The 24,867-nt window shown below is 44.6% G+C and overlaps 1 protein-coding gene across 29 annotated transcripts in view; it reads left to right on the top strand.

Moving 5' to 3' along the window:
* Positions 1 to 20,221, top strand: part of SEC31A (SEC31 homolog A, COPII coat complex component) — a 68,881-nt gene extending 48,660 nt beyond the window's left edge. For 14 of the 29 annotated variants that reach the window (XM_083398199.1, XM_083398197.1, XM_083398220.1 and 11 more), the window contains 6 exons: positions 1,138 to 1,176; positions 5,727 to 5,785; positions 10,403 to 10,675; positions 15,983 to 16,102; positions 18,209 to 18,280; positions 19,638 to 20,221. In XM_083398199.1, the coding sequence (XP_083254325.1) occupies positions 1,138 to 1,176; positions 5,727 to 5,785; positions 10,403 to 10,675; positions 15,983 to 16,102; positions 18,209 to 18,280; positions 19,638 to 19,817 (743 nt within the window). In that variant the 3' untranslated portion in view covers positions 19,818 to 20,221. Of the gene's footprint in view, positions 1 to 7; positions 650 to 1,137; positions 1,177 to 5,726; positions 5,786 to 10,402; positions 10,676 to 15,982; positions 16,103 to 18,208; positions 18,281 to 19,637 lie in introns of those variants that run through there. The other 15 variants (XM_083398213.1, XM_083398203.1, XM_083398196.1 and 12 more) reach the window with 2 other exon arrangements.
* Positions 20,222 to 24,867: the final 4,646 nt, after the last annotated feature.

Genomic DNA, 24,867 nt, shown 5'->3' with positions numbered 1-24,867 from the left:
CCTCTAGATGTTGAGCTTCAGCTCCCATCATCCCTGACTGTTGGGAGTCCAGACAACTAGAGGACCATGCCTACCCCATCCCTGTTTTTGCAGGGTTATCCCATTGTCACTTTGATGAACAGGACTAGTGATACTAAATTCTCGAGAATAATCTTTTGGAGAATATTCTCGATTAATGAGAATATTAGAGAATTTTCATTTAAAATAGGAGAATATTCATTTTAATGCATTGAAAATGATATAATTAGTTAATATACATGTTTGTTCATGGGTAAACTTGTTCAGATGGCAACCAAAAACTGTAAAGATACTTTTATTCAATGGGGCAATGCAGTGAATTCACATTTTTTGATTTTTTTTTTTTGCACCAAACTTGAAATTGAAAATTCAGCATGAATGACTCACGTTACTCACCAAGCCTATTACATACAGTTGAAATACATAGGAATTCAAATGTTCATCAAATTAAATGAATAGCATTTTTAAAACTAAAAAAAAAAAAAGGTTTCTGTAGCTCACATTTCAGAACTGCCAATGGTGAATGACACAATGCCCAGTAATGTAACTGGATCAAAAAAAATAATTATTCATTACTTACAATGGCAATATCACAGCTTGATTTATTATTTACTAGATTTTTTAAATGTTTGTGGAGAATATTCTCCGGAGAACTTTCCAGCAGAGAATATTCTCGAGAATATTATCATTCACGAGAATATTCTCCGGAGAATATTCTCACCTCACATCACTAAACAGGACTTTGGAACCAAGAATTTGGAACCAGGCCTTACAGACCTTAAGCCCAGCACAACACCAGCAGCTATTCAAATGGAGTTCTTTAAGAATCCCACGGTTCCTGGGAAACTCCTCTAGGTTTTCTTAGGGAGAAGGTTGTGGATACTGAGCGCACTTCTCCAAGGAAGGTGGCTTGTTCTTTGCTGCTTAGGCAAACTCTGGGGCTGCATGGCTAAACTGGGAGTGAGGATTGGTAAGAGCGGACGCTTGAAATCTGTTCTTGAAATCTTAGAAGGTATTTTCCAGCACATGCAAAGCTTGGAAGAAGCTGGTAATGGGAAGGTAGTGTATCTTTTTTTCCTTTTAAATTGCTCCTGAGTTTTTTTTGCATTTTGTCTGCAGACTATCAATCCATACAAGACCAAGCCAGTATCCTGCAAGGTGACTTAGCTACCTTTTATAAAATGGAAATCATTAAGGCACAGCACAAACATCTAACAAATTGGACTCTAGCAGTGCATGTGACCGCAAATTCAATACTTTGTGCTAATAATACTTGTTAAATCCAATGAAATTTAACACTCGGTAACATTTTAATGGAAACAAATGGTTTGACTCAAATAGCAGAGCTGGGATTTATAACCACAGATGTGATCAACTTCCAAAACAGATGTTTGTTGCATTCATTGGGAGAGGAGCAATGCTCTGAAATGCTAATTTCCATGGTCTGCACTATAATTTTTGAAGCAGTCCTTTGCACGAACAGGACAGCTGCCTTTCGTGTTCAGAAAAGCTGAGAAGACAGTTATACAATCTTCCAAATAGTTGCAACTATCCTTAAAATCAGGGCGTGTGTATTCTGCACTTTCCAATAGAACGTTAAAAGAAATTGCAGCTAATCAATCCAAGTCCTGTGTCCAAAAAAATCCAGAATCATTTGCTTAACTTGTGCAGATCGAACAGATTTGAATAAGCTGTTTGTAAGCTGCCTCCTGCTTGCTTGGGACATGGGTGGCGCTGTGGGTTAAACCACAGAGCCTAGGACTTGCCGATCAGAAGGTCGGCGGTTCGAATCCCCGTTACAGGGTAAGCTCCCGTTGCGCGGTCCCTGCTCCTGCCAACCTAGCAGTTTGAAAGCACATCAAAGTGCTCTGGTGGGAAGGTAAACGGCATTTCCGTGCGCTGCTCTGGTTCTCCAGAAGCGGCTTAGTCATGTTGGCCACACGACCCAGAAGCTGTACGCCGGCTCCCTCAGCCAATAAAGCGAGATGAGCGCCGCAACCCCAGAGTCGGCCACGACTGGACCTAATGGTCAGGGGTCCCTTTACCTTTACCTGCTTGCACTGATGGAAAAGATGAGGAATTGCAGGGGTTGTAAAGATGTCTACCTGCAGTTCTTCCTTTCGGCACAGGAAATACGTTTCGGTTAATAGAAGGAAGAGCAAATTCGGCCTCAAACATAGCATCAGGGACATAGGCAGGGGGCCTCCAAGTTGCCCTGGCACCACATCCCAAGAACTCTAGGGGTTAGGTGTTGGTTTTCACCAGGGTCTCTCAGTTTCCCAGGTGAGAGACTTGTTTGTGGAGGGAGGGAAGAGAAAAAGTTGAAATGCTAACAGCAAATACTTCTCTTCTCCTTTGTTTTTCTTATTTTGCCTAATTTATCCTTCAACTTTCAGCCTTTAAAAAAATATGATTTAGTTAGTCCTGGGAAGGGAGGAAGAGCTGTGAAGAACACTAAAGCCCTCCCTGCCTAGCCTTGATTGCTAGAAATCTTAATCGGAAACCCTGCTAGCTTCCAAGATTTGAGCAATCGTTATCCCCACACTCTCAACCTATATTTTCTATAGTCATGAGGACTGGAATCTTCCTTTGGGAAAGAAACAACGCCAGGATTCACAGAAAGTGAAATCCTGTGCCCAGTACATAGTTACCTTCTTGCCCTTAGTTGCAAATGAGCTGCAGAACCATGGGAATCCAAATTTCTCAAGGAAACTGAGTTCATCCTAGATTTTTAGAGAATGGGAGCTGCGGTTTTCTAAAAAGAAAATGATAGCACTGTGGTTAAAAACTCCAGCTGTGATTATTTTTGATTAACTCTCGGTGTTGTGTAACAAACCTGCATTGCTTTTTATTTTACTTGAGTGGCCCTTGAGTTCAGAAGATCCCAATTTAAGCTGCCCCCTAAGCATGTTTGTTGGGGCGGAGAGGTCCCTGCATACTCCTGAGCCAGAGCAAATTCCACCAGGAACATCTGCAGCTACTGATTCCGGATTCACACTCAGTATTGCTTTCATTCATTTTCAATAAGGCTTATTTGGAAGCCCTTGCCAATAGACGATAACATCAATGTGTGTTCAGGCCAGAGGCCCAGCTGGCCACTTTTGTCTGGACAGGTTTACAGCTTTTTTATTTATTTAGATGATTTATTTGCCGCTTAGCCTTCTCTTCTTCTTTGCAAAAGTAAAATCTCTGAGCGGTTCACTGATACAGGCATAGGCAAACTCGGCCCTCCAAATGTTTTTGGCCTACAACTCCCATGATCCCTTGCTAACAGGACCAGTGGGCAGGGATGATGGGAATTGTAGTCCCAAAACATCTGGAGGGCCAGGATATATATGTGACTTAAGAGGTTAAAATGACGGAGTCTAAAGGAGAATGATATTAATGAAGAGCAAAACAAGGGGTTTTTGTGAAGAATTTGGTACAATTGAACATATATGAGATATGCTCTTGACTGTATTTGGGTTATTATGATTGTAAAACCTTCTGTAATACTGTATAAAATTAATAATAATAAAGATAATAAAGGAAGAAACATCTGGAGGGCCGAGTTTGCCTATGCCTGCCATAGAATTTAAAATAAAAATGCAGTAAGTGCGATTAAAATATTGCAGTTAGTGATCAGGATACAGCAAACATATTGTAATGAACTTCATCCCTGAGGATCATCTAGCCTGCAGTGCAGAAATATGAAGTTTCCCATACAGGGATCAAACCTGCAACCTTGGCGTTATGGCCACCATCCTCTAACCAACTGAGCTATCAGTTTCCTGGACGGAGCGCTTTCCTGAGCGAAGCTGCTTTTTTCCAGGGAAGCACAGTAATTGGCACTGCAAGCGCAGGGGGCTCCCTGCATTTTAGCCCCCAAGCCCATGAGGCTCAGTCGCAGGCAGCCGTTGTTACTCTACTCCCTAGTTAGTGATTATGAATTCAAGCAGCAAGACCAATGGCAGCACACCCTCGCTCTGCGAGAAAGGCTTCCTGCCAAGCAGCAGCAAAACTTAATTAAGTGACTCAAACGAGCATGTTCACAGCAGCTTTGTTCTTTCCAATTTTTACCAGTTTGATCCAAATCATATTTTTTTTAAAAAAAGTTGACTCTGCTGTGGATTTATGGGTTACCAGGAATTACTGATTCTCTCCTGGTATCTGTGCTGCAAAAGCTGGTTGTCTTTTTCAGTGATCTGCTCTGGAAAGGCTAGGCGGTCAAGATCTAAACCTGCGTCTCTCTGCTACCAGTTGCTGATTTAATCCTAACGTTAGCAAAACTACAGCTATGCGGGAACCTAGGCTCGAAAAGATTCACTGCTGTCTTCAGGCCTAGTTCCATTGGAATCAACTAATGGTTTTGCCCATTGCATATCTGAATACGTGTCCTTAGACTTTTTATTAATGCAAATAGCACAGGCCTGTCCCCAGATTTAATCCTCCTTCCCCCAGTGCAAAATCCATTGTCCTTTGGGAAGGGCAGTGCCCAGTGGTAAAGTTCGTATGCAGATGGTCAGTCCTCTTCACCTCCAGGTGGTCAAGGACTCCTGCCAGTCAGTGGTAGATCAGAGGCAGGGAACTTTCAGCCCAAACAAATGTGGCCCTTCAGGGCTTTGTCTGGCCCTTGGCACTCCACCCAGACCACAACCCTCACCGGCCTTGCTTCACATCCTCCTCCAGTGTTTTTGCATGGTTGGAATGGGTCCTTCAACTCTGATCATGCCTCTTGCTTGCATTGATGGAGGGTAGAGAGTTGTGTCCAAAGGTGTAAATTGACATCTACTGCTTTGACCACGTTTGCCTCTGGCCTTGACCACCACTGTTATGTGGCCCCTGGAAGCTTCCCCAGAAAGGATTGTGGCCCTCAGGCAGGGAAGTGTCCCCACACCTGGTGTAGGGGAAGCTTTTAAGCCTAAGCAACTGTGCTTAGATGGGCCTATTGTCCAAATCGATACAAAGCAGTTTCTTTGTTTAATCACCACGAAGGCTCTGCAGCCCAGACTTCCAGGGCGAACCAGTAGAGGCATGTATTTTGACAAACGGTGGCCAGCCCATCGCTCAGTTGGAAACGTTTTGGGGCATCAATCAGCATTTAAAACCCCAGAAGTGCCAAAATGCTGCATTCCCCTGAGCAGCAACACGGTATTCCAAAGTGGTGTCTGTTGCTAACAACGTCCGAAACAAATCTCTGAAATTTCAGATTTTCTTCGTTAGCCCAATGATAGAAATGTCAATGACCGTATTAAATATGTACCGATAAATAACAAATATATGTGATTATGCTAATTGCACTTGCAAATCCATGCCAGATTGACAAAGAGCACTGTAATGAATGTTAATCGTAACTGGAATATTGTGCTGTCGATTTACATAAAGCTTTGCAGGTAGTATAAACCCACAGGGTAGGTGCTTCCCTCGTGGTGCTTGCAATCTGCATTCTGGTAGTGGAGGCAGAACGTGCACAAATATAGGAGCAACTAGTTGAATTTAGTTCCCGTTGGGCGGGAGGAGCAAGGGAATTGGGCCAAAGGCTATGAAGGCAGACATGGGTTTTTGCATTATCTGCATTCCTATTTCAAATACAGAACATGCTCACCCCCTCTCTGAAATTTCTAGATTCCGATGAAATGCTAGCCTCTAGTTAGAATGTGGCAAAATTTGCTCCTCCTGATTTTCTGGGATGCTTTACATTCCCCTGATATTGTTTGGTCTTGTTGCAGGACCTCAGAATGGCTGGAACGATCCTCCTGCTTTGAGCAGAATTGCAAAGAAAAAGAAGGTAGGTTAAAAGAAACTTAGGACGTGCCAAGAGTGACTTCGAAGGCCCTTCCCCAGGTGTCTCTGCGATCAAAGGTGGCAACCAGAGAGAGGGTTATCTTTGCCTGTGGCGGCGCAAGCACTTGCAGCGGCTCGGCACTCCGGAGACCGGTTTCTAGTGATTTGTGTTTTATTTTTATTTTTATCATTGCTGCTATGGACTGTGAACACTCAGGCACAAGTAATTTATAGCCGTCAAGAGCTCTTAAGTATCGGCAGAGGAGAAGGTTGCAGCCAGGAGGTCTCAATTTATAACATACCAGCTGAGCTTATCAGAGAGCCTCCATATCTTGCACATTCTTGGGATACTCCCTTTGCTCTCCTTGCCAGAAAGAAAAGAAAACGGAGAGGGCGTAAACAGAAGAGGGGTTGCAGGGCTGGACTACGAGTGAGGCTAGGTAAAAATCCCCACAAGCCTGCATTGCCAAGTCTCTTTGTATCAAATGTGAGATCCTTACCCAACAAGGTAGAGGAGTTGGAACTTATTACCTCTCGGCAGAAAAGTATCCGGGACTGCTGTGTCATGGTCCTTTTAGAGACATGGCTGGATCCCTCCTTTCCACAGGGACTTCTGCAGCTAGAAGGACGCTCAGTAATTAGAGCGGATAGAACCGCCGAATCCGGGAAGAGCAGAGGAGGAGGAATTTGCGTTTATATAAATAACAACTGGAGTTCGGACATTAAACAAATGGACACGCATTGCTCTCCTGATTTGGAGTATCTAGTGGTGAAGTGCCGCCCTATTTGCCACGTGAGTTTAATGTTGTTATAATAACAGCGGTGTATATACCTCCCGATGCAAACACTACTACAGCTATGGGCCACCTGCTAACTGCTATTAGCAAACAGCAGCGGGCCCACCCGGATGGAGCATTTGTGGTTGCTGGTGATTTTAACCGAGCCGATTTAAGGACTGTGCTTCCTAAGTTCCACCAGTATGTTGATTGTCCCACCAGGGGGGGAAATAACCTGGACCGAGTATATAGTAACATCATGCATGGATACAAGACCAAGCCCTTGCCCAATTTGGGGCAGTCTGACCACATATCCCTACTTATGATACCATCATATAGACCTCTCGTACGTAGAATTAGACCATCAATTAGAGAGATACGAGTGTGGCCAGTAGGTGCATCTGAACAACTTCAAGATTGTTTTCGGAGCACCGAGTGGTCGCTTTTTGTGGGGAATAATGTGGACACATACGCTTCAACAGTACTGTTCTACGTTAAAAGCTGCATCGATGTCGGCACTACCACCAAACAAATACGGGTGTTCCCTAACAACAAGCCCTGGCTAAACAGGGATGTGTATTTGCTGTTAAAGGCAAGAAATGCTGCTTTTCACTCTGGTGATGCGCAACAGTATAGAGAAGCCAGAGCCAAACTGAAAAAGGGCATTAAGAACGCCAAAGCTATGTACTGCCGGAGGATCGAAAAACATTTTGAGAGCTCCGACCCTCGTCGAGTATGGCAAGGCCTGCGACAAATTACAGGGCAAAATATTAAAAACGAACTGGCTAGCAGCAGTGCGCACTTAGCTGATCAACTGAATCAATTTTTTAGTCGCTTGGAGGTGGGAACTGGAACTACTGACACTACAGCATTGGCTACCAGCACATCATCAGAAGCTACTACTGATAGACAACCATTTTTACTACAGACCTCTGATGTACAACGTGCCTTTCGGTGCATTAACATTAGGAAGGCAGCTGGACCGGATGGAATCACGGGACGGGTAATTAGGGACTGCGCTGCAGAATTAGCTGGTGTATTTACGGATATTTTTAATCTATCCCTGTCGCAGGGTTCTGTCCCTACCTGTCTGAAGACATCGATTATAGTGCCAGTCCCCAAGCAGTCAGTGGTGGTATCTCTCAATGACTATAGACCAATAGCCCTAACATCTGTCGTTATGAAATGTTTCGAGAGATTGGTGCTAGATCATATTAAGGCTGGTCTTCCATCCACTCTAGACCCGTTCCAGTTTGCATACAGAAGAAATAGATCTACTGATGATGCTATTTCCATTGTTGTCCACACTGTACTGAGTCATTTAGAACGACAGGGAACCTACGCAAGGCTGTTGTTTGTGGACTACAGCTCTGCCTTCAATACAATTTTGCCAGACAGGTTATTTCTTAAAATGATCAATTTGGGTATACATCAGAAGATCTGTCTGTGGGTAAGGAATTTCCTGACTGACAGGCCGCAGACAGTGAGAATGGGACCTTACTATTCTTCTACTCTAGTATTAGGCACAGGAGCTCCTCAGGGATGTGTGCTAAGTCCCTTTCTCTATTCCCTGTACACATCTGATTGTACCCCACTGTATAAGTCCAACACAATCATCAAATTTGCGGATGATACAACAGTGGTGGGGCTCATTAGTGAGAACGATGAGACTGCTTACAGGAAAGAAGTACAGGGGTTAATTCAATGGTGTAAAGAAAACAATCTTATGCTTAACACCAAAAAAACCAAAGAACTCATAGTTGATTTTAGGAGAAAGAAAAGTGTATTTTTACCATTGCACATAAATGGCGAGGAGGTGGAGAGGGTTGGTAGTTTTAAATACCTGGGCATTTATATCTCTGAGGACCTCTCATGGACTGCAAATATTAACATGGTTGTGAGGAAGGTGCAGAGGAGGTTGTATTTCCTGAGAATGCTCAGGGGACTGAATCTATCTCAGCACCTACTCCTGTCCTATTATCACAGTACCATCGAGAGTGTCTTAACCTATAGTATATTATCGTGGTATGGAAGCAGCTCTGAAACGGATAAAAAAGCTTTACTGAGAATAACAAAAATTGCCCAGAATGTTATAGGGCTCCAGCTACCAACCCTGGATGAGATCTTCACGTCTCGCACTTTGAAGAAGTCACACAATATCCTGAGAGATCCCACCCATCCTGCTCACAACTTCTTTGAACTGTTGCCTTCGGGCAGAAGATATAGGACAATGAAAACACGAACCACACGCCTTCTGAATAGTTTCTATCCAAGAGCTCTGATTGCACTAAATAATGATCTCAGGGCCAGTTGTAAGAAATAGCAAGCAGGGAGTAGGAAGGAATGAGATAGGGTTTAGGTCATGTTATGCTTTTAATAGGTCATGTTATATTCTGGATTATGTATGTTTTATAGATTATGTCTGAATGGGATGAGAGTGTTGGAGGTACGTGCAAATGTGTATGTGAAGCCGGTCTTTGGGTGGGTGTTTGATTTTCGTTGTTGTGTATACTGTGTATATACGGACAATGACAAATAAATTTAATTAAAATTGTTGTCCTCCCCGATCCCCAAAATGAGGTTTTTAATTGCCCCAGTAGGCAAGACAGGACTCAAGAGGGTAAGAGCTCTTGGATTTAGAAAGAGGAGGTTTTCCCCTGCCGGATATGAGACTATATTATGAGGCATCCTGTCTTTGCTGGTTGAAAGAATGGATAACATTAGAGAATTCACATATTCTAGACTTAGAAGGTCATGACAATATTTTTGGTTGGCACGCTTATATATGCTATAAAAAGGTGAAAGTTCATAAAGGATTTAGAAATCATATAATTAGGAAAAAATTGTATAGAGCATGGGATAACTACAAGAATCTATTAAGAAGCTTATGGAATATGCAGAAATGGCGAAACTTACCAGAGGAATAAGAAAGCAAGAAAGCAAACTTTTTATAAAAGCATGGAAATGATTTATTGAATATTTACAGATAAATTGTAAACAGATAAGAACATTGGCAGGATTATTGTAACAACATGAAGTTTTATAATTTTATATTTAAAGTCAAAGAATGAATGAGCAAATTAATTAAATTAGGATATGCAGAAGATATTTAAAATAAATTTAAGGCACTGCAGAAAGAGGGAGAAGGAAGTCAAGTTTTGAAATGTTAAAATGATTGTAAAATTAATGAAATGTGTAAACCTGAAAAGCATAATTGTTTTTTTAAAAAAATTCTCTTAGATTTGTTTTAAATATATAATCAGAGGGCTTGCGAATGCATTTCAGTTTATGAAAGACTGGTGCATGGAAAAATCAACAGCAAGTTATACATGAATGAATCTTGCCTGTTCCATCAACAGCTTCAAAAAGAACTCCTTTAAACTTAGCTAAATTGCTGGCTAGAGTGGGAAGGACTGGGGAAGTCGCAGACCCAGGTTAATGTTAAATAATGCAAAGACACAATGATTGTTTTTAACTTTTTCTTTTATTTTTTCTTGTATACTGTATTTTATATTGTCTGTAAGTGTTGTTTTTATTTTCTTTTTTGTATCTATTTGTTTGTATTGTCTGTTTATTGATTGTTAAAATAAAAAATATCATTTTTTTAAAAAAATAAATAAATTGCTGGCTAGGGCTGATAGGAATTGTAGCCCAAAACGTCAGGCTAGCAGAGGCTGATTTAATGATTGAATGCCCAATGAACAAGGAACTGAAATATCCTTTGATAGGTGAACAGCCCTCAAAACAGTGGTAGCAAATATCATTTCCTACTCTTGCATAATTTAATCACACCCCTGTTGCCATAAGAACTCGAGTGAGCTCTTCTTTTCCTTCCTCTGCCTTAGATGCCTGAGAACTTCCTGCCTCCGGTTCCCATCACAGCCCCGATAATGAACCCCATGTCGGACCCTCAAGCCCAGCTGCAGCAGCAGCAGCAGCCAGCAATGCCTCCTGCCCAGGTTCCGTTCCAGCCCTCGCATCTTCCTCCAGGCCAACCTGGCATGCCAAGCCCTTACCAGAACGTCCCACAACCTGGGGGCCAGACCATCATGACTCCTGCCGTGTCCATGCCCAGCATGGAAGGGGCGCCTGGAGCGCCAATTGGCAACACCATGCAGGTAAGAGCTGGTGGCCAGGTGTCTTGGGCCGGCTGGATGCCAAGGAGTGGTGGGAGGCACCAGCCGTGGAACCCCCTAGCTAACAGGACCAGTGGTCAGGGATGATGGGAATTGTAGTCCCAAAAAGGGCCAAGTTTGGCCATCACTGCCCTAGGGAACCCCCAGGGGAAGTGTCAGGGAACTGCCATCAGCTCAGAGGCGAGAGGTGGAAGGGCAGTTGTGTTACAAGGAACCTCCAAAAGTCTTGCGAAGCAGTTCCTCCTCTGGTGAGGTGGAAAGCCGCACCTCCAGTGGAGAGGAGGTGGTGGGACCAGGGGATGCTAGGGAGAACCTCAACACCGAGCCTGAGCCAGCTGGAGAGGAGGGAAGTACCCCTTTGCCAGCGCCCACTCTGCGCAGTAGGTTTTGGCGCAGAGAGGAGAAGGTTGGGGGTCAAGCAACTGTTATGCTGGGGGAGGTACAAGGACCAACCACTCCCAGATTCTGCTAGCGACTGAGCCAGACACGAACTTGCGGCGCTCTGCACTGTAAATAGTTTTGCACTAAGAATAAAGCCTGGAAAAGATAGGTCGGAGTCTTGCCTGTTTGCTCTCGAGCAACCACACCACCATCTGACAGGAAGGATGCTCAGGGCCAGGCAGTTGGTGTTGGGATGACAATGATCGGTCAGAGGGAGAAGAGGGACAAGACTGGGAGGAGGAGGTGTCGGAAGCTGAAGAGGTGACAGGCTTTAGTGAGCAGGAAGAGGCTAGGGCAGAGAGCAGTTCAGACTTTGAGGCTGAAGCGGAGGCTGCAGGGGAGGGCGGCCAAGAGGCAGAGTTGAACGATGGCATTTGCCACAACATTTAGAGATAGATGCTTTAAAAGGGGATTAGACCAATTTGTAGATGGGAAGGTTATTGATGGTCACTACTTGCGATAATCACATTTCCTCCAGTATCAGAGGTGGTTGCTAGGCAACGTGAGAGTGCCTTTGCACTCATGTCCTGCTCGGAGGCTTCCCATGAGCGTTTTGGTTGGTCATTGTGAAACCAGGATGCTGGGCTATAGAGAGACCTTTGATCTAGTTGTGTAAATTTATTTATTTGGTTTTCAGATTAAAGTTTTACAGTCACATAGCCAACATACAACATAGACACAAGATTCCAGAGAATCTCATGGACTTTCCTTCTCCCCTTTGTAGGCCCTGTTGTTAATCACCTCCTCCCGCATCTTTTATAAGAATCCAAATCTTTTACATCTCCAATGTGTCCAAAATTCACCATTAAACTACAAGTGTTATTCCAATCTTACTAACGATTTAAACTCTTCACAATGGTTTTTAAGATAAGTTATAAAAAATTTCCCCCATTCCTTAATAAAAATTTGGTCTTCCTGATTCTTCCTACCAGAGAAGAATGGCAGAGATCAAGTTGATGGATTATCCCGAAATGGCTAAAATGACCAGAAGAATCAGAAGTCAGACCTTTTATCTAATTGAGCATCTGTTCTTATGTCTTCATTGAGATTGACAGTGGAGTGAGGGGGAAAGAGTGCAGCCTGGGGAGTAGGGGGTTACCTTTGGCCCTGAAACACTTGTCTGAGGTGGAATGAGAAGGAACGTGTTCACTCTGGAGAAGATTCCCTCACCAGGACAGCATCCCTTACATTTTGCCACCTGGCACAGATGTGGGGAACCTTTGGCCCTCCAGGTGTTGCTAAACTATAGCTCCTGTCCTGCCTGACCATTGGCCACGCTTGCAGGGGTTGATGCGAGTCATAGTTCAGCCACATCTGGCAGGCCAGAGGTTCTTCACACATGTCCTGTTAGGTTGTGCCATCCCTTGCTACAAGAGGAGGGGTCTGTCTCAGCAGTTATCTCACCACCACCTCACTTCACAGACAGGGAGGCCATTTTCTGGTTCAGGGGTCGACAACCTAAGGCAACAACACAAGCGGCCTATGGGGGTTATTTAACCAGCCCATGGACCCCTGCCACCCGCTCAGTCGACTCCCGTGTTCTGCGCTAAATCGGCATGGAGCAGAGAGGGGGCCACCTTCCACGATGCTGGCTGCCTTCCCATTGGCTGCAGGAAGCTCCTGCAGCCAATGGAAAGCTGTGCACGCCTCCTCTGCACCGGAAGGAGCGCAGGAAATAGTGTTTGTGCGTGCGCACACACACACACACACACACACACACTCCAGTCCACTGTGGCGTCTGCAGGACCGTGAACCGGCCCAAGCCACAAAAACTCTGCCGACCCCTGAATTCTGGTTGGATCCCCTCTATGCCTGATGTGGTAGCAGCCATGTAGCCTGGATAGGCAGCTGTTGAATTTCTGAACGGCTGATTGTTTCTTCTCCCTCCCACTTGCTCAGTGGGAGGCCTGCGGGATCCTGCCTGAAGAAACAATCCCCCTTTTGACTTGGGGGATTGTCTTTGAAAGCAAATGACTGGCAAATGATCGTGAGAGCCTTGTGGGTGGGTTGCTATGCGGTGAGAGACGTTGGCTCATTTGGAACCGCAGGTTTTGCCTGTTTCATTTGATTTAGATCTTACTGATGTTTAGGCAGAGGTTAGCATTTGCTTTCCCTGTCCCAAAATCATCCAAGGGTTCAGAAATATGCACTCTAAGCACCTGATTATCCTGTGGTAAGAGGGAATCCAGCGTGAATGGGTTTTATGCTAAGGCACGATTAGCAGGGCTGCTTCAGCGTTAAGCGGCAAATTTGGCAGGTACCAATAAAGGGCAGCACATTGGTAGGTGTATAGAAACAAGAGTCATTTGGCCTTGGACTTTGTCACTGGACAGTTGGCCCAGAGTGGATATTAAAGAGAGGTTATCGACTGAAGGAACACAGTGCCACCACCTTGCTGAAGCTAAGCAGGTCTGAGTCTGCTCAGTGCCTGCATCGGAGACCACCTGGGACCTGCATGTCCATTGACTTGGGTTCCATGAGGGAATATGAATGTAAAAATATAAAGGGGGGGATAGGAAATAATATATGGGAAGTGAGTTGCCAGGAAAATGTTGATTGTGGTCTTGGAAGTGCAACAGAAAGGATCATTCAGTTTGTAACTTAAGGGTTAATTGTGTTTACCATAAGAAGAGTGGAAGTGTTGCTTAGCAATCAGGCAGAATAGCATGATTTCTAGTGGAGTAGCACATGCTCTGATAGGCTGTGTAGTTCAGTGGGAGGTTTCCCTTTGTATGTTTTTGATTGAATGTCTCCATCCCCAAACAAGGCCTGAACTGGAAGTGAAATCCTCTCTGTCCCTTTGTCCTCAAATCATTCACTCTATTTTTCTTTTTTTAAAAAAAAAAATTATTGATTTTCCAACACAAATATACAATCTTATCGAAATTTTCACAAATTTAGTTCTTTTTGGACTTCCTTCGGCTTCTCTGACAATCATCCGTATTTACCTCTCCATTACGCATTTCTTCTGATTATATTGCCATTAAACTTCCCTCCCACTTCTGTTTCTTTTTAACAATATATCTCAACTTTTAAAGTGCTTCTTGAAACCCCACCAGCGTTGTTTGCACATCACATATTCTTTTCAGATATGCAACAAATTTCCCCCAGTCCTCGATGAACTTTTGGTCTCAAAGATATCTAATTTTCCCGGTTAGTCTGTCCAGTTCTGAATAGTCTGTCAGCTTCGGTCTCCATTCTTCTATCGTCGGTATTTCCTCTTGTTTCCATTTCTGGGCCAGTAGAGTTCTTGCTGCTGTAACTGCATATTGAAAAAGTTTACAGTCTTTTCTTCTTATTTACTTTCCTGTAATTCCTAAAAGAAAGGTCTCTGGTTTCTTTACAAATGTATATTTTAAAATCTTTTTCATTTCATTATAAATCACCTCCCAGAAACCCTTCACTTTCTTACACTCCCACCACATGTGATAAAACGTTCCTTCTTTTTCCTTACATTTCCAACACTTATTACACGTCTTATACATTTTTGCTAATTTTACCGGTGTGATATACCATCTGTAAAACATTTTCATAACATTTTCTTTTAATGCCGTACAAGCAGTGAATCTTAAATTCTCCTTCCACAGTTTTTCCCAATCCTCAAACTGTATATTGTACCCAAAATCTCTGGCCCATTGTACCATTACCGATTTGACTTCTTCATCTTTCGTATTCCATTCCAACAATATTTTATACATTTTTGACAAAATTTTACAATTATTATTTATCACATCTGTCTGGAACTTTGAGTCTTTTTCTGCATAACCACTTTCTTTAATGTCTTTTTTAAACATTTCATTAACCTGAAAATAATGCAACCAATCATAAACATGTTCTTTGACTTGTTCATATGGCTTTAATTTCCATTTTCCTCCTTCTTTGGTTATCAATTCACCATATGTAATCCAATTACCTCTCATATTTATTTTCTTTACACTTATCACTGCCTTGCTTGCGTCCCATACTGCACTCATCTTCGTGCCTTTGTTACTATTATCCACAAAGTACTCAGTTAATTTCTTTCGTGCTTTTTCTATAATTTTTTGATCGTCTAAGAGGTAGTCATTAATTCTCCATCTAAAAGGTCTTTCCTCAAATCCTTTCAATTCCATTTTTATCGAGGGCTTCAAAAAAAAGCCGAAATCTTCACTTTCTGCTCCCCCTTTTAGCTTTGGAAATCCTTGAGACTTGTAGCTTCTTAAAAAGTTACTTTTTAAAAGTTCAGGGAGAGAAAGGAAACAATAACCGCTAGCGGCAACCTACTTTCTGTTTCCAGCTCTGTGCGCTGCGCTGCGTCTGTATTGATTCCAGATGACAGCTGAACTCCTCACTTTTATTTTATACTTCGAATCCTTCCTTAGTCTGCTTCCATCAAATTTATAATCCAATTTGGTTCAAATTTCTTCTGTTTTGAGAATGAAGCGCTCCTCTTGCAAGCTCGGGGCTTCGCTATTTGGATATAGAAAATGGCTTCCCTTAGCCCGCTGCCCACTCCGCCATTCTCTTCGCCCCTTTTTGGGGTTACCTGACAGCCGTGCAGGCTGCTCCTGGCTTCGCTGGGAACCTGTTCCTCTGGATATCCCCCCAGAGGTTAAATTTGGGGGCTACTGCGCCCTGTAGCACCCCTTTTTATCCAAAATAGCTCGGGATTCACCTCGGCAGAATCGCGCTCCACCGGAAGTCTCTCCATGCATTCTTTATTTCGCTTCCTCAGTATCAAGACCTTCCCTCTGCATTCCATCTGTGCTATTTAAGTGACTTTACTAACATGCGGTTCCTCTGGAGTAAAAAGACTGGGAGCAAATGATGACAAAGCGATATTCCAAATTTCTCTTCTTTCCCCTCTAGCATGTGCAATCCTTGCCAACAGAGAAGATAATGAAAAAGCCCATACCTGAGGAACACCTTATCCTAAAGAATACATTTGAAGCTCTGATCCAGAGGTGTCTGTCTTCAGCTACCGATCCGGTATGTCCTTCATGTGTTTCTGTGTTTTGGTGGTGGCGTTTTTTGTTTTTATATAAAAAAATGCATTTTATGTAGTGTGATCACACATTCAAAGCTGGTGGCATCCATCACTGTGTGGTGAGTCATCAGAAACGATTTATCACCAGCAGCTAGGCTTTCGCCAAGTTCTTCAGATATTCAGCCTATCAGAAAAATTGCAGTTACTGTGTGATTTACACAATGGGAGAGCATAATCTTAGGCTGTCTTTCCCTTGCGGGCGACTCGAATTAAGATAAGTGCTTCTTCCCCAATCCAAATGGTTCAAGAAGACCTTGCAAACGCAGAGGACAGTGGCAAACAAATGAATGTTTTGCAGACACGGCCGAAATAGGATTCAGCACCTTGGAGAGCTGCAAGTGAACAGTAGTAGGGAGCTGCAGATGGGCTTGTGGCCTGACTCTGTGGAATGCAAGTTTATATTGTCATTTTGGTCTGGGGGAGTGTTCTGACCTGCAGGCCCAAAGGAGGGCTTGTGAGAGTGGTTGGGTGCAGGGAGACTAAAGAAGGATGTCAAAGAGGCCAGAGTGACCAGTTCTAGTGTTTTATTAAAAGGAAAGGTGTAGACTTACTTCAGACCAGCCTGCCGGGTCTCCCAGCCTTTACAGACATGGGATGGACTCTGCAGCAAGGAGATGGCTTGTTTGCACCCAAGCAAATGTGCATATGTTTTTTATAGACAAAGCGACATACACCACTTTGCCAGGACTTCCCATCACTTCACCTGATCAGATGAGGGTATCGGTGGCAAATTCCCAAATCTTACAGATAGTTCCCCTTACTGGGCCCAGAGCCCAGCACCCAAAGCCCACAGATGATGACATCAAAGCAAGCCAGTTTGCTTATATCACAGCAAGTGAATATAAACGTATATGAGCTCATTGCTGCAACTACCAATTAATTGTGGTAGTTATCTTGACTACCAAGATGATGTTTGCAGAGCTTTTGGAACAGCTCACCTTTGATTCAACACAGGGAGGTAGGGAAGACGCAGGAGCGTGTCCTGTTGGTTGACAGCAGCAGAACCGCCTTCCAAAAGCTGAGTGCTGGGTGCTTACTTTCACCTTCAAGGACACAGTTCTCTCCGGAAGATAACTGTGATTCAGACTCGACTGAGGAGCACCTTTCTTTCTACCTCAAAGCCAGCAATTCTGTGTGCCCTCTGTGCAGTCCCACATAAACAACTTCGCTTGTGCAACCTTCTGCTCTGAACCTCCTGGACCAAAGGTTGGGAAGCTCCAGCCTCTGTGCCAAAATTGGCCTGCCTGGTCATTTTCGTGAAACGACGCCCACCTGCCCCACACCCTGTGTCATATGTGACTTGGGATATGGGGCAGGTAGATGCTTGGCCACAAAAAGAAGGACTGAACCCATTATCAGTTGATGCCTGGGGAGGTTCAATCCTGCTTTGTTCAGGTGTGCCAGCCAACTGCTGGAACCAGCTGATGCACCAAAGCCTTGCCTAAAGTAGGATTGACACCCCCCACATGTGCATCAGCTGATGTGTGGGGAGTTGAATCCTACTTGGGGAGCAACTTCCCCCATGCTTAGGAGGCACATCAAAGTACATACTAATTTGTAGGTATATTTATGTTGGGATACTGCTGGGGAGACAGGGGCATCAGGCAGGCCACCGGCCGGCAGCCGGGCGATCACCGGTCTCCCTTGGAACAGCACCAAACAGCGACACGAGCCTCAGATATGTTTAGAGACTCGTGCACGCTCTATCAGCAGAGTGAATAAATCTTCGCACAACAGAAGTGGCGGACAGAGCCATGTGTAAGCATAATTTACAGCATTTTATTCAGCAGCATGAACAAAGGAAAAAACATGTCTGCTTCCCTTCGTGTCCAGCAAAACAGCTAAAGCAAAAGCAATATACAAAACGGAAGTTCCCAGCGAGCCTGTGCTGGAAGTAAACAGGCATGTGACACACAACAGTCATGCCTGTACCCCTTTAAGGTGGAACAGAACTATATCCTAACAGTTTATGTGTGTGTGCTGGTTGAGCATTGATAAAATTTGATATGCTTGTTTAACGACTTCCTATGTTCTGGTCTCTTCTGTAGCAAACCAAGAGGAAACTTGACGATGCCAACAAACGCCTGGAGTTTCTGTATGATAAACTTAGAGATCAGACAGTAAGCGTTATTTATCATTGTGCATTATGCTTTGCCATGCTCAGATTATCTTCCTTGCACTTCACCTCCAAGCCAGGCATTCTAAACTTCAGCAGCTGAACTGCTTCCTTCAGATCATTCTCCAGCCTTCCATATTTATTTTTGCATTGTTTTCCTGCTTTTAAACACTATTTGTAAGCTAGAAATAATTCCTGTGCTCTAAGATGGGTCTGCAGTGTTTCGCAGAATAAGTAAATGCACTTCCTGGGTGAGATTTGGGAATCCATTTTTGAAGCGATGTCACCAGAAGGTAGCTTTGTGTGTGGCAGCTGGCTGTTTAAACGATCTGACAAATGGAGCATGTGGTAAGATCAGGCTGAACGTTGTGTTGGGCTCCTGGGAATCCCAAGACAATGCTTAAAACCATCAGCCCCCTTTAAACAGCATTAGAAATCCCCAAGCCAGACCAGCTGTAAGAAGTCCATATATACATTTCAGCGTTCTGTCCCTACAGTGGCTGAGCAGAATAAGACAGAGCACAGGGGATGACTTGTGTGTGGTGGGGAACCTGGGCCACCAACTTCCACCAGCCCCAGCCAACATGGTCCAGTTGCAGCCACAGCTTCCCCATCCCTGGCCTACAGCATCTGTCATTATTGGAAGTCATGCTGACTCTGAATAGACATTGCACACAGCTGCTGCCCCACTTGTGCAGATGCTGGTGGTGTCACATCACAAAAAAGCCAACTCTTGAAAAAAGTATTTGCTTCCAATCTCCAGCTAACGCATCATCCAGAAAGGCATTTTATTCTGTACCAGAAATGCTCTCCATATGGGTTCCACCATGTGGGTTGGGGAAGTCCTGTAGTGGCGCAGGAGGCAACATTCTGTAGTCTTGGCTGGGCAGGGCAGGAGAGGCAGACACGCTGTTCCACATGCCCTGGAGCAGGGTTTCCCAAACTTGGCTCTCCAGCTGTTGCTGGACTACAACTCCCATCATTCCTGGCTAGCAGTGGTCAAGGATGATGGGAATTGTAGTCCACCAACAGCTAGAGACCCAAGTTTGGGAATTTCCTGCTAGAGGAACGGGAGAAGGGGCTACTACTGCCTTGCATCAACCTGTTGCCGTTGGCGCTCGCAGCCGTCCTTGGAAGAAGTTGTTTGCTTGCCCCAGTTGCATCTGCCTTTGTGAAGTCGTGTAAAATAATAATACCGCAACCATTGAGGAGGACAGGTTTCTCCAGTGGCCATTTAGCCACTCCACTCTGAGTGGAGTGCTTGGGGCCGAGAATGCTGGAGTGACGTCAGGTTGGGGCTCCCAGATATCTCTGTGAAAAGGGTACCTTCTCCATGTTGTTTTCTCTCCCCCTCCCTCCAGCTCTCCCCGACGATAATCAACGGTTTGCACAACATCGCCAGGAGCATCGAAACACGGAACTACGCGGAGGGCCTGAACATCCACACCCACATAGTCAGCACAAGCAACTTCAGCGAGACGTCTGCCTTCATGCCGGTGCTCAAAGTGGTCCTCACCCAGGCCAACAAGCTGGCCGTGTGAAGTGGGCTTTTTGCAGAGCAGAAGCACCCTGCTTTCAAAGTGGCGTACTGCGAGGTGGACCCCGGCCCTTAGAGCATGATGCGATATAGAAAGCTGGTCACGACAAAGTCATTTTCTCTTCTCTCTCCCCACCCCACCCTTGCCGCAGATGAGCTTCGTTTTAGAAGGGCCAGCAAGTCCTGGTGCTTTTTCTTTCTCTCCATCTTTTATTACCCTTATCTGCAGATAAGTGTATTGAATTGCGCCACGTCATATACCCCATTTTAAATGCATGTTACCTGCTGCTTTGAAAGTGGCTTTTAAATACAGCAAAGAGGGGAGTTTGTGTGTAAGGCTGACCTCAGAAAGCAATTTTCCCCCACATTCCTCTGCATCAACAAGCAATTAAAATGTTTCAGATTCTATTTTCTGTGAGCGCTGAGTTATTATTCCTCCTCCTTAAGGCTTCCGCAGTGTAAGTGGAATTTAGCTTAATTAATTTTTAGCTTGCTTAATAGTTTAATGCCTTTGCTTTTGTTAGGCTGAATGGCTATTTATTTAAATCCATCGCCATGAAGTTATGCACACACATATATATAGATGCCCCCTTCCCACGCTGAATCCTTCTATAACAGAGGTCAGATCAGTGCCGGGGGAAGCTCATCGAAATGGTACTAAGGTTGGTTTTGATAGATCAGACAGCAAAGTTCCCATGTCTGTGAGTCAGTTGGAATGATGGCATCTTTCGAACACCTTGTGCGTGTCAGCTTTCAAAACGATAATTTCCAAACTCTCTACCTTCAGGGAACACACAGTAGCTTGTCTGTCAAGCTGTCCTTTTGTGTTGCAAAGGATTTTGAAGCATCTTCAGGCATAGGCCAAGTTCATCTGGGGCACTGGCCCAGCCTGTGAGGCCTTACCGTTGCCCCAAATGAAATAAAAATGTGATCACAAACTCTGTATTCTCTGGTATCTACACCTTAGAAGGGAAGATGGGAAGCGGAGAGGTGAGTTTTATTTATTTATTGGCCTGGAGGCCATTTCTGATGCTCCACTCCATCAGGCAAGCTACTCCTACCACAAAACTATTCCTCCCCTTATTTGACGTTTACCTGACACAACCTGTATTTACGCACGCTGTAAAAGCTTGCCAGTTCTCCTTGCCTCCAGTAGATTCTGTGTGCTTCCAAAGCAACCTGTTTTTATTGAGCATTCATTCTGATTTGTTTGTGAGCAGGTTTGATGATGTTGCGTCAAAGCAACTGTTATACCACACTTTGCAGTAAGTACATTTTCTGGCCACTTGGCTTACACAGAAAGTCTGATATTTTGGGGAGGCAGGTTTGTGGTGCCAGACCTTCCAGTCAGCTACAATTGTGCAACCTAAATTTGCCAATATTTTGTTGGATCCCACTCAAAAATAACGATAGTCTGTAAGCTCCCTCTGTCTGGGAGGCTCCTGGCTGTTGCAGACATGTGTGTCTCCCAGCCTTCAAGTAGAGGCAGAATAACAAAAGGATTTGAAGCCATCTACACCTCTGCTTATCGTATTAACCAATCAGTAGCTTAACTTTCCCTGAACATTGCTCAGCATATAACAGAACTATACAAGAGAAACGTATAATTATAAAAGCAGCAATAAAACAACATAAGATAGAGTTACATCTCTCTCTGTCTTGCATTGTTTTAATGCTGCTTTTACAATTATAAAAGGCACCAAAGAGCAAAAATACCCACCTTGCAGAGAGTGAGATAGGTAAAAGAATCTGATTTTTAAAAGCCTCTAAGAGTATGAAGATATTTGCCTGCAGCTGAAGACCTTTATTGAAAGCATTGGGTGAGACTTGGGACTATACGCTATAAATGAGGGACCACTCCTTAAAAAAAGTCCTTTCTCTTGTTACCACCAACTATTTGTCAGTTTCCAGGAGCACGTGGAGACCGGCCTCCAGGGATATGTGGGTGCACCAAATCCTGCATTTAAAAGCCTAAAGGAGAGAGAAAGTTTCAGTGAAATTTTCATGGGTGCGGTTCAGGCCTTTTACTGCATTTTTCTTACCTTTGACGTGGCCAGAAAAGGAACAGACTTTCCCAGGTCTTTACAACAGCTTTCATCCTAGCTGATACTGCACAAGTCAGTTTCCACGTTGCAAATTAAAATTCCATATGTGAGCTTGCCAAAAACTCAAAAGACCAATTACTAGCAAGCGCAAAAGCCCCCAGGAATGCTTTGTGCTGACCAAAGCCTCTTGCGCATTAATGTGGAGAGCAATCCACTGCACCTCTTAACTCTCTAGCGGGAGATTCCTGTTTCATGTTGATACTTCTCGAATAAACCTTTTATAAGCACATAAATCTGAGGAAATCCTGGTTTTCTGCACCGGACTTGTAGATTACCCCGCACTGAGCTACATTCCGGCAACATTAACAAACCACATCTCCCAATAATTCTTTTGGGGGGGGAGGAGTGGAGAGGAGATATGATTTAAATCAGGGGTCAGCAAACCTTTTCAGCAGGGGGCCGGTCCACTGTGCTTCAGACCTTGTGGGGGGCCGGACTATATTTTGAAGGGGGGAAAACGAATGAATTCTTATGCCCCACAAATAACCCAGAGATGCATTTTAAATAAAAGGACACATTCTACTCATGTCAAAACACGCTGATTCCAAAACCATCCGTGGGCTGGATTTAGAAGGTGATTGGGCCGGATCCAGCCCCCGGACCTTAGTTTGCCTACCCATGATTTAAATCTCTGTACGCAGTGCTATTCTGTTGGCTACAATACAAGGCTTCTTTCAAACCTGATTTCACCTGGGTGAGGGGGAGATTGGGTGCCACTCCAGTAACCCATGTATTTGCCTGTTCAGCTCCTACCATAGCCTCTTGTTTTTCCTCCCACCCTGGGTGTTGCCCATTCATTGACAGGCTTCTCTGCATTTTTTAAATGGCAGGTGTTTCTCTTCCCTCTTGTTTTCCCCTGGCAGAATATTCTGGAAGGGTCTTTGACAAGCCTAAAAATATTTTGATTTATTTTTTTTAACTGTATGTTCTCTTTGCTCGTGCAGTTGCCTCCAGAGACCTACCTCATAATTAGCTCATTCATACAATGTTCTTTTCCCCTCCTCCCCCATGGTACGTTTCATTAAAAGGCCTCCCTATTCCTGGCTTGCTGCCCAACACTATACATTAAGCTGGGCAATAAATGGGGCACCACATGCTACACTCTATAAAGACAGAGGGTGGGGGATCGTAGTTTTCACATTCCCAAGCCATTCTACGTCAGGAGAGTTTTCTCTAGGCTGAAATCGCAACTGCAGAGCTACATCTCTTAAAGAGGGGAGGCCAGGGATGGGAATCCTCAACTCTGGTGGCCAAATTCAGCTCTCCAAACCTGCCTGTCTGACCCTTGGGACACACCCACCTATAGAATTGTAGAGTTAGAAGGGGCCTTGTTCAACCCCCTTCAATGCAGGAATATAAGGTAAAGGACTCCTGGATGGTCAAGTCCAGTCAAAGGGGACTATGGGGTTGCGGTGCTCATCTCGCTTTCAGGCTGAGGGAGCCGGCGTTTGTCCGCAGACAGCTTCCGGGTCATGTGGCCAGCATGACTAAACCGCTTCTGGCGCAACGGAACAGCATGACAGAAACCAGAGCACACAGAAACGGCGTTTACCTTCCCAACACAGCGGTACCTATTTATCTACTTGTGCCAGTGTGCTTTCAAACTGTTAGGTTGGCAGGAGCTGGGACCAAGCAACAGGAGCTCACCCCGTCGGGATTCGAACTGCTGACCTTCTGATCAGCAAGCCCAAGAGGCTCAGTGGTTTAGACTACAGATGGTCCCATACAGGGGATCGAACCTGCAAGCGTGGCGTTATCAGCACCACACTAAACAATTGAGCTATCCATGCCCTTGAGGATTCCCCCCCCCCCCCAGCTAGAATGTGTCCTTGAACTCTTCTAATGCTTCTTACTTGCCCAGGTGAAGTATAAAGGGAGGTTTTGTGAAGTGCATGTCAAAACTAGCCTACCAAACAGAGGCAAAATTTGCATGCATTGCTCCACCCACTTTTGCCACTGGTCCCTCCCACCACACACATGTGGCCCTGGGAATGTTGCTCAAAAGTAAATGTGGCTCTTGGTTGAAAAAGGTCCCCCACCCCCTCAGACAAGCTCTTGTCCACCACCACTCTTGGCCTGTCTTCTTGCTACTTAATCCATAATAAAAAGAAAAGCTATTGAAGCTCCCAAGTTTTAATAGGTTAATACTGGATTTCCCAATCCAGTGCCATCCAGATGTTTTGGAGTACTACTCCTTTCCTGGCTGATGGTTGGCTGTGCCAGATTGGGGCTGATGGAAGTTCAAAAACATCTGGAGAATACTGGGGCAATAGCACCTTCGCTTCAGTTGCCAGCCACATCTAAACTATATATTTAAAGCATCGTGATGCAACTTGCATGAGTTGTGCCAAAGAATTCTGGGAGCTGTGGTTTGTTAGGTGCTGAGAGTTGTTTGGAGAACCCTATTCCCCCTCCAAGAGCTACAATTCCCAGATTGGCTTTACGGCCGATTCCTCTTCACAGGGGACTCTGGAAGGTATCACTTAGTGGGTAACAGGGCACCCCTCAGCACCCTGAATAAACTACAGCTCCCAGAATTCTTTGTGGAATGTCTTAACTATTTACAGTGGTATCATAACATTTTACATGCATGGTTTGACTGTGGCTGCAGATTATTATTATGCCCTTGTGATGGGATGAAGAGCTGCTTGTGCGTAAACTGCAAGTCCCTCAGAGTTTGATCAAGTTCTCAAACCTCTGCCTGTGACGGAGCCCTTCCAGCATGGCTGCGTCAATCGCTAGCAGAATCCGAAAGTGGTTGCTTTCGGAATCGTTTCCAACATAAAAGCTCCTTAACGGAAACACGTCTTCTGGACTCTCGGCGTGACAGTTTCCGGCGAGGAATAGGTGTCCCTATAGGAGGTCCTGAGACCTCCCCGCTGTTTTCGCTGGAAGCGTCTCTGAGCCATTCCTCCGACTCATCTTCCCTTGAAGTTCCTGCTCTCCCCC

This window comes from Podarcis tiliguerta (genome assembly GCF_965153285.1).
Source record: "Podarcis tiliguerta genome assembly, chromosome: 9".
NCBI lineage: Eukaryota > Metazoa > Chordata > Lepidosauria > Squamata > Lacertidae > Podarcis > Podarcis tiliguerta.
This window is presented reverse-complemented; position numbering and strand designations above follow the sequence as displayed.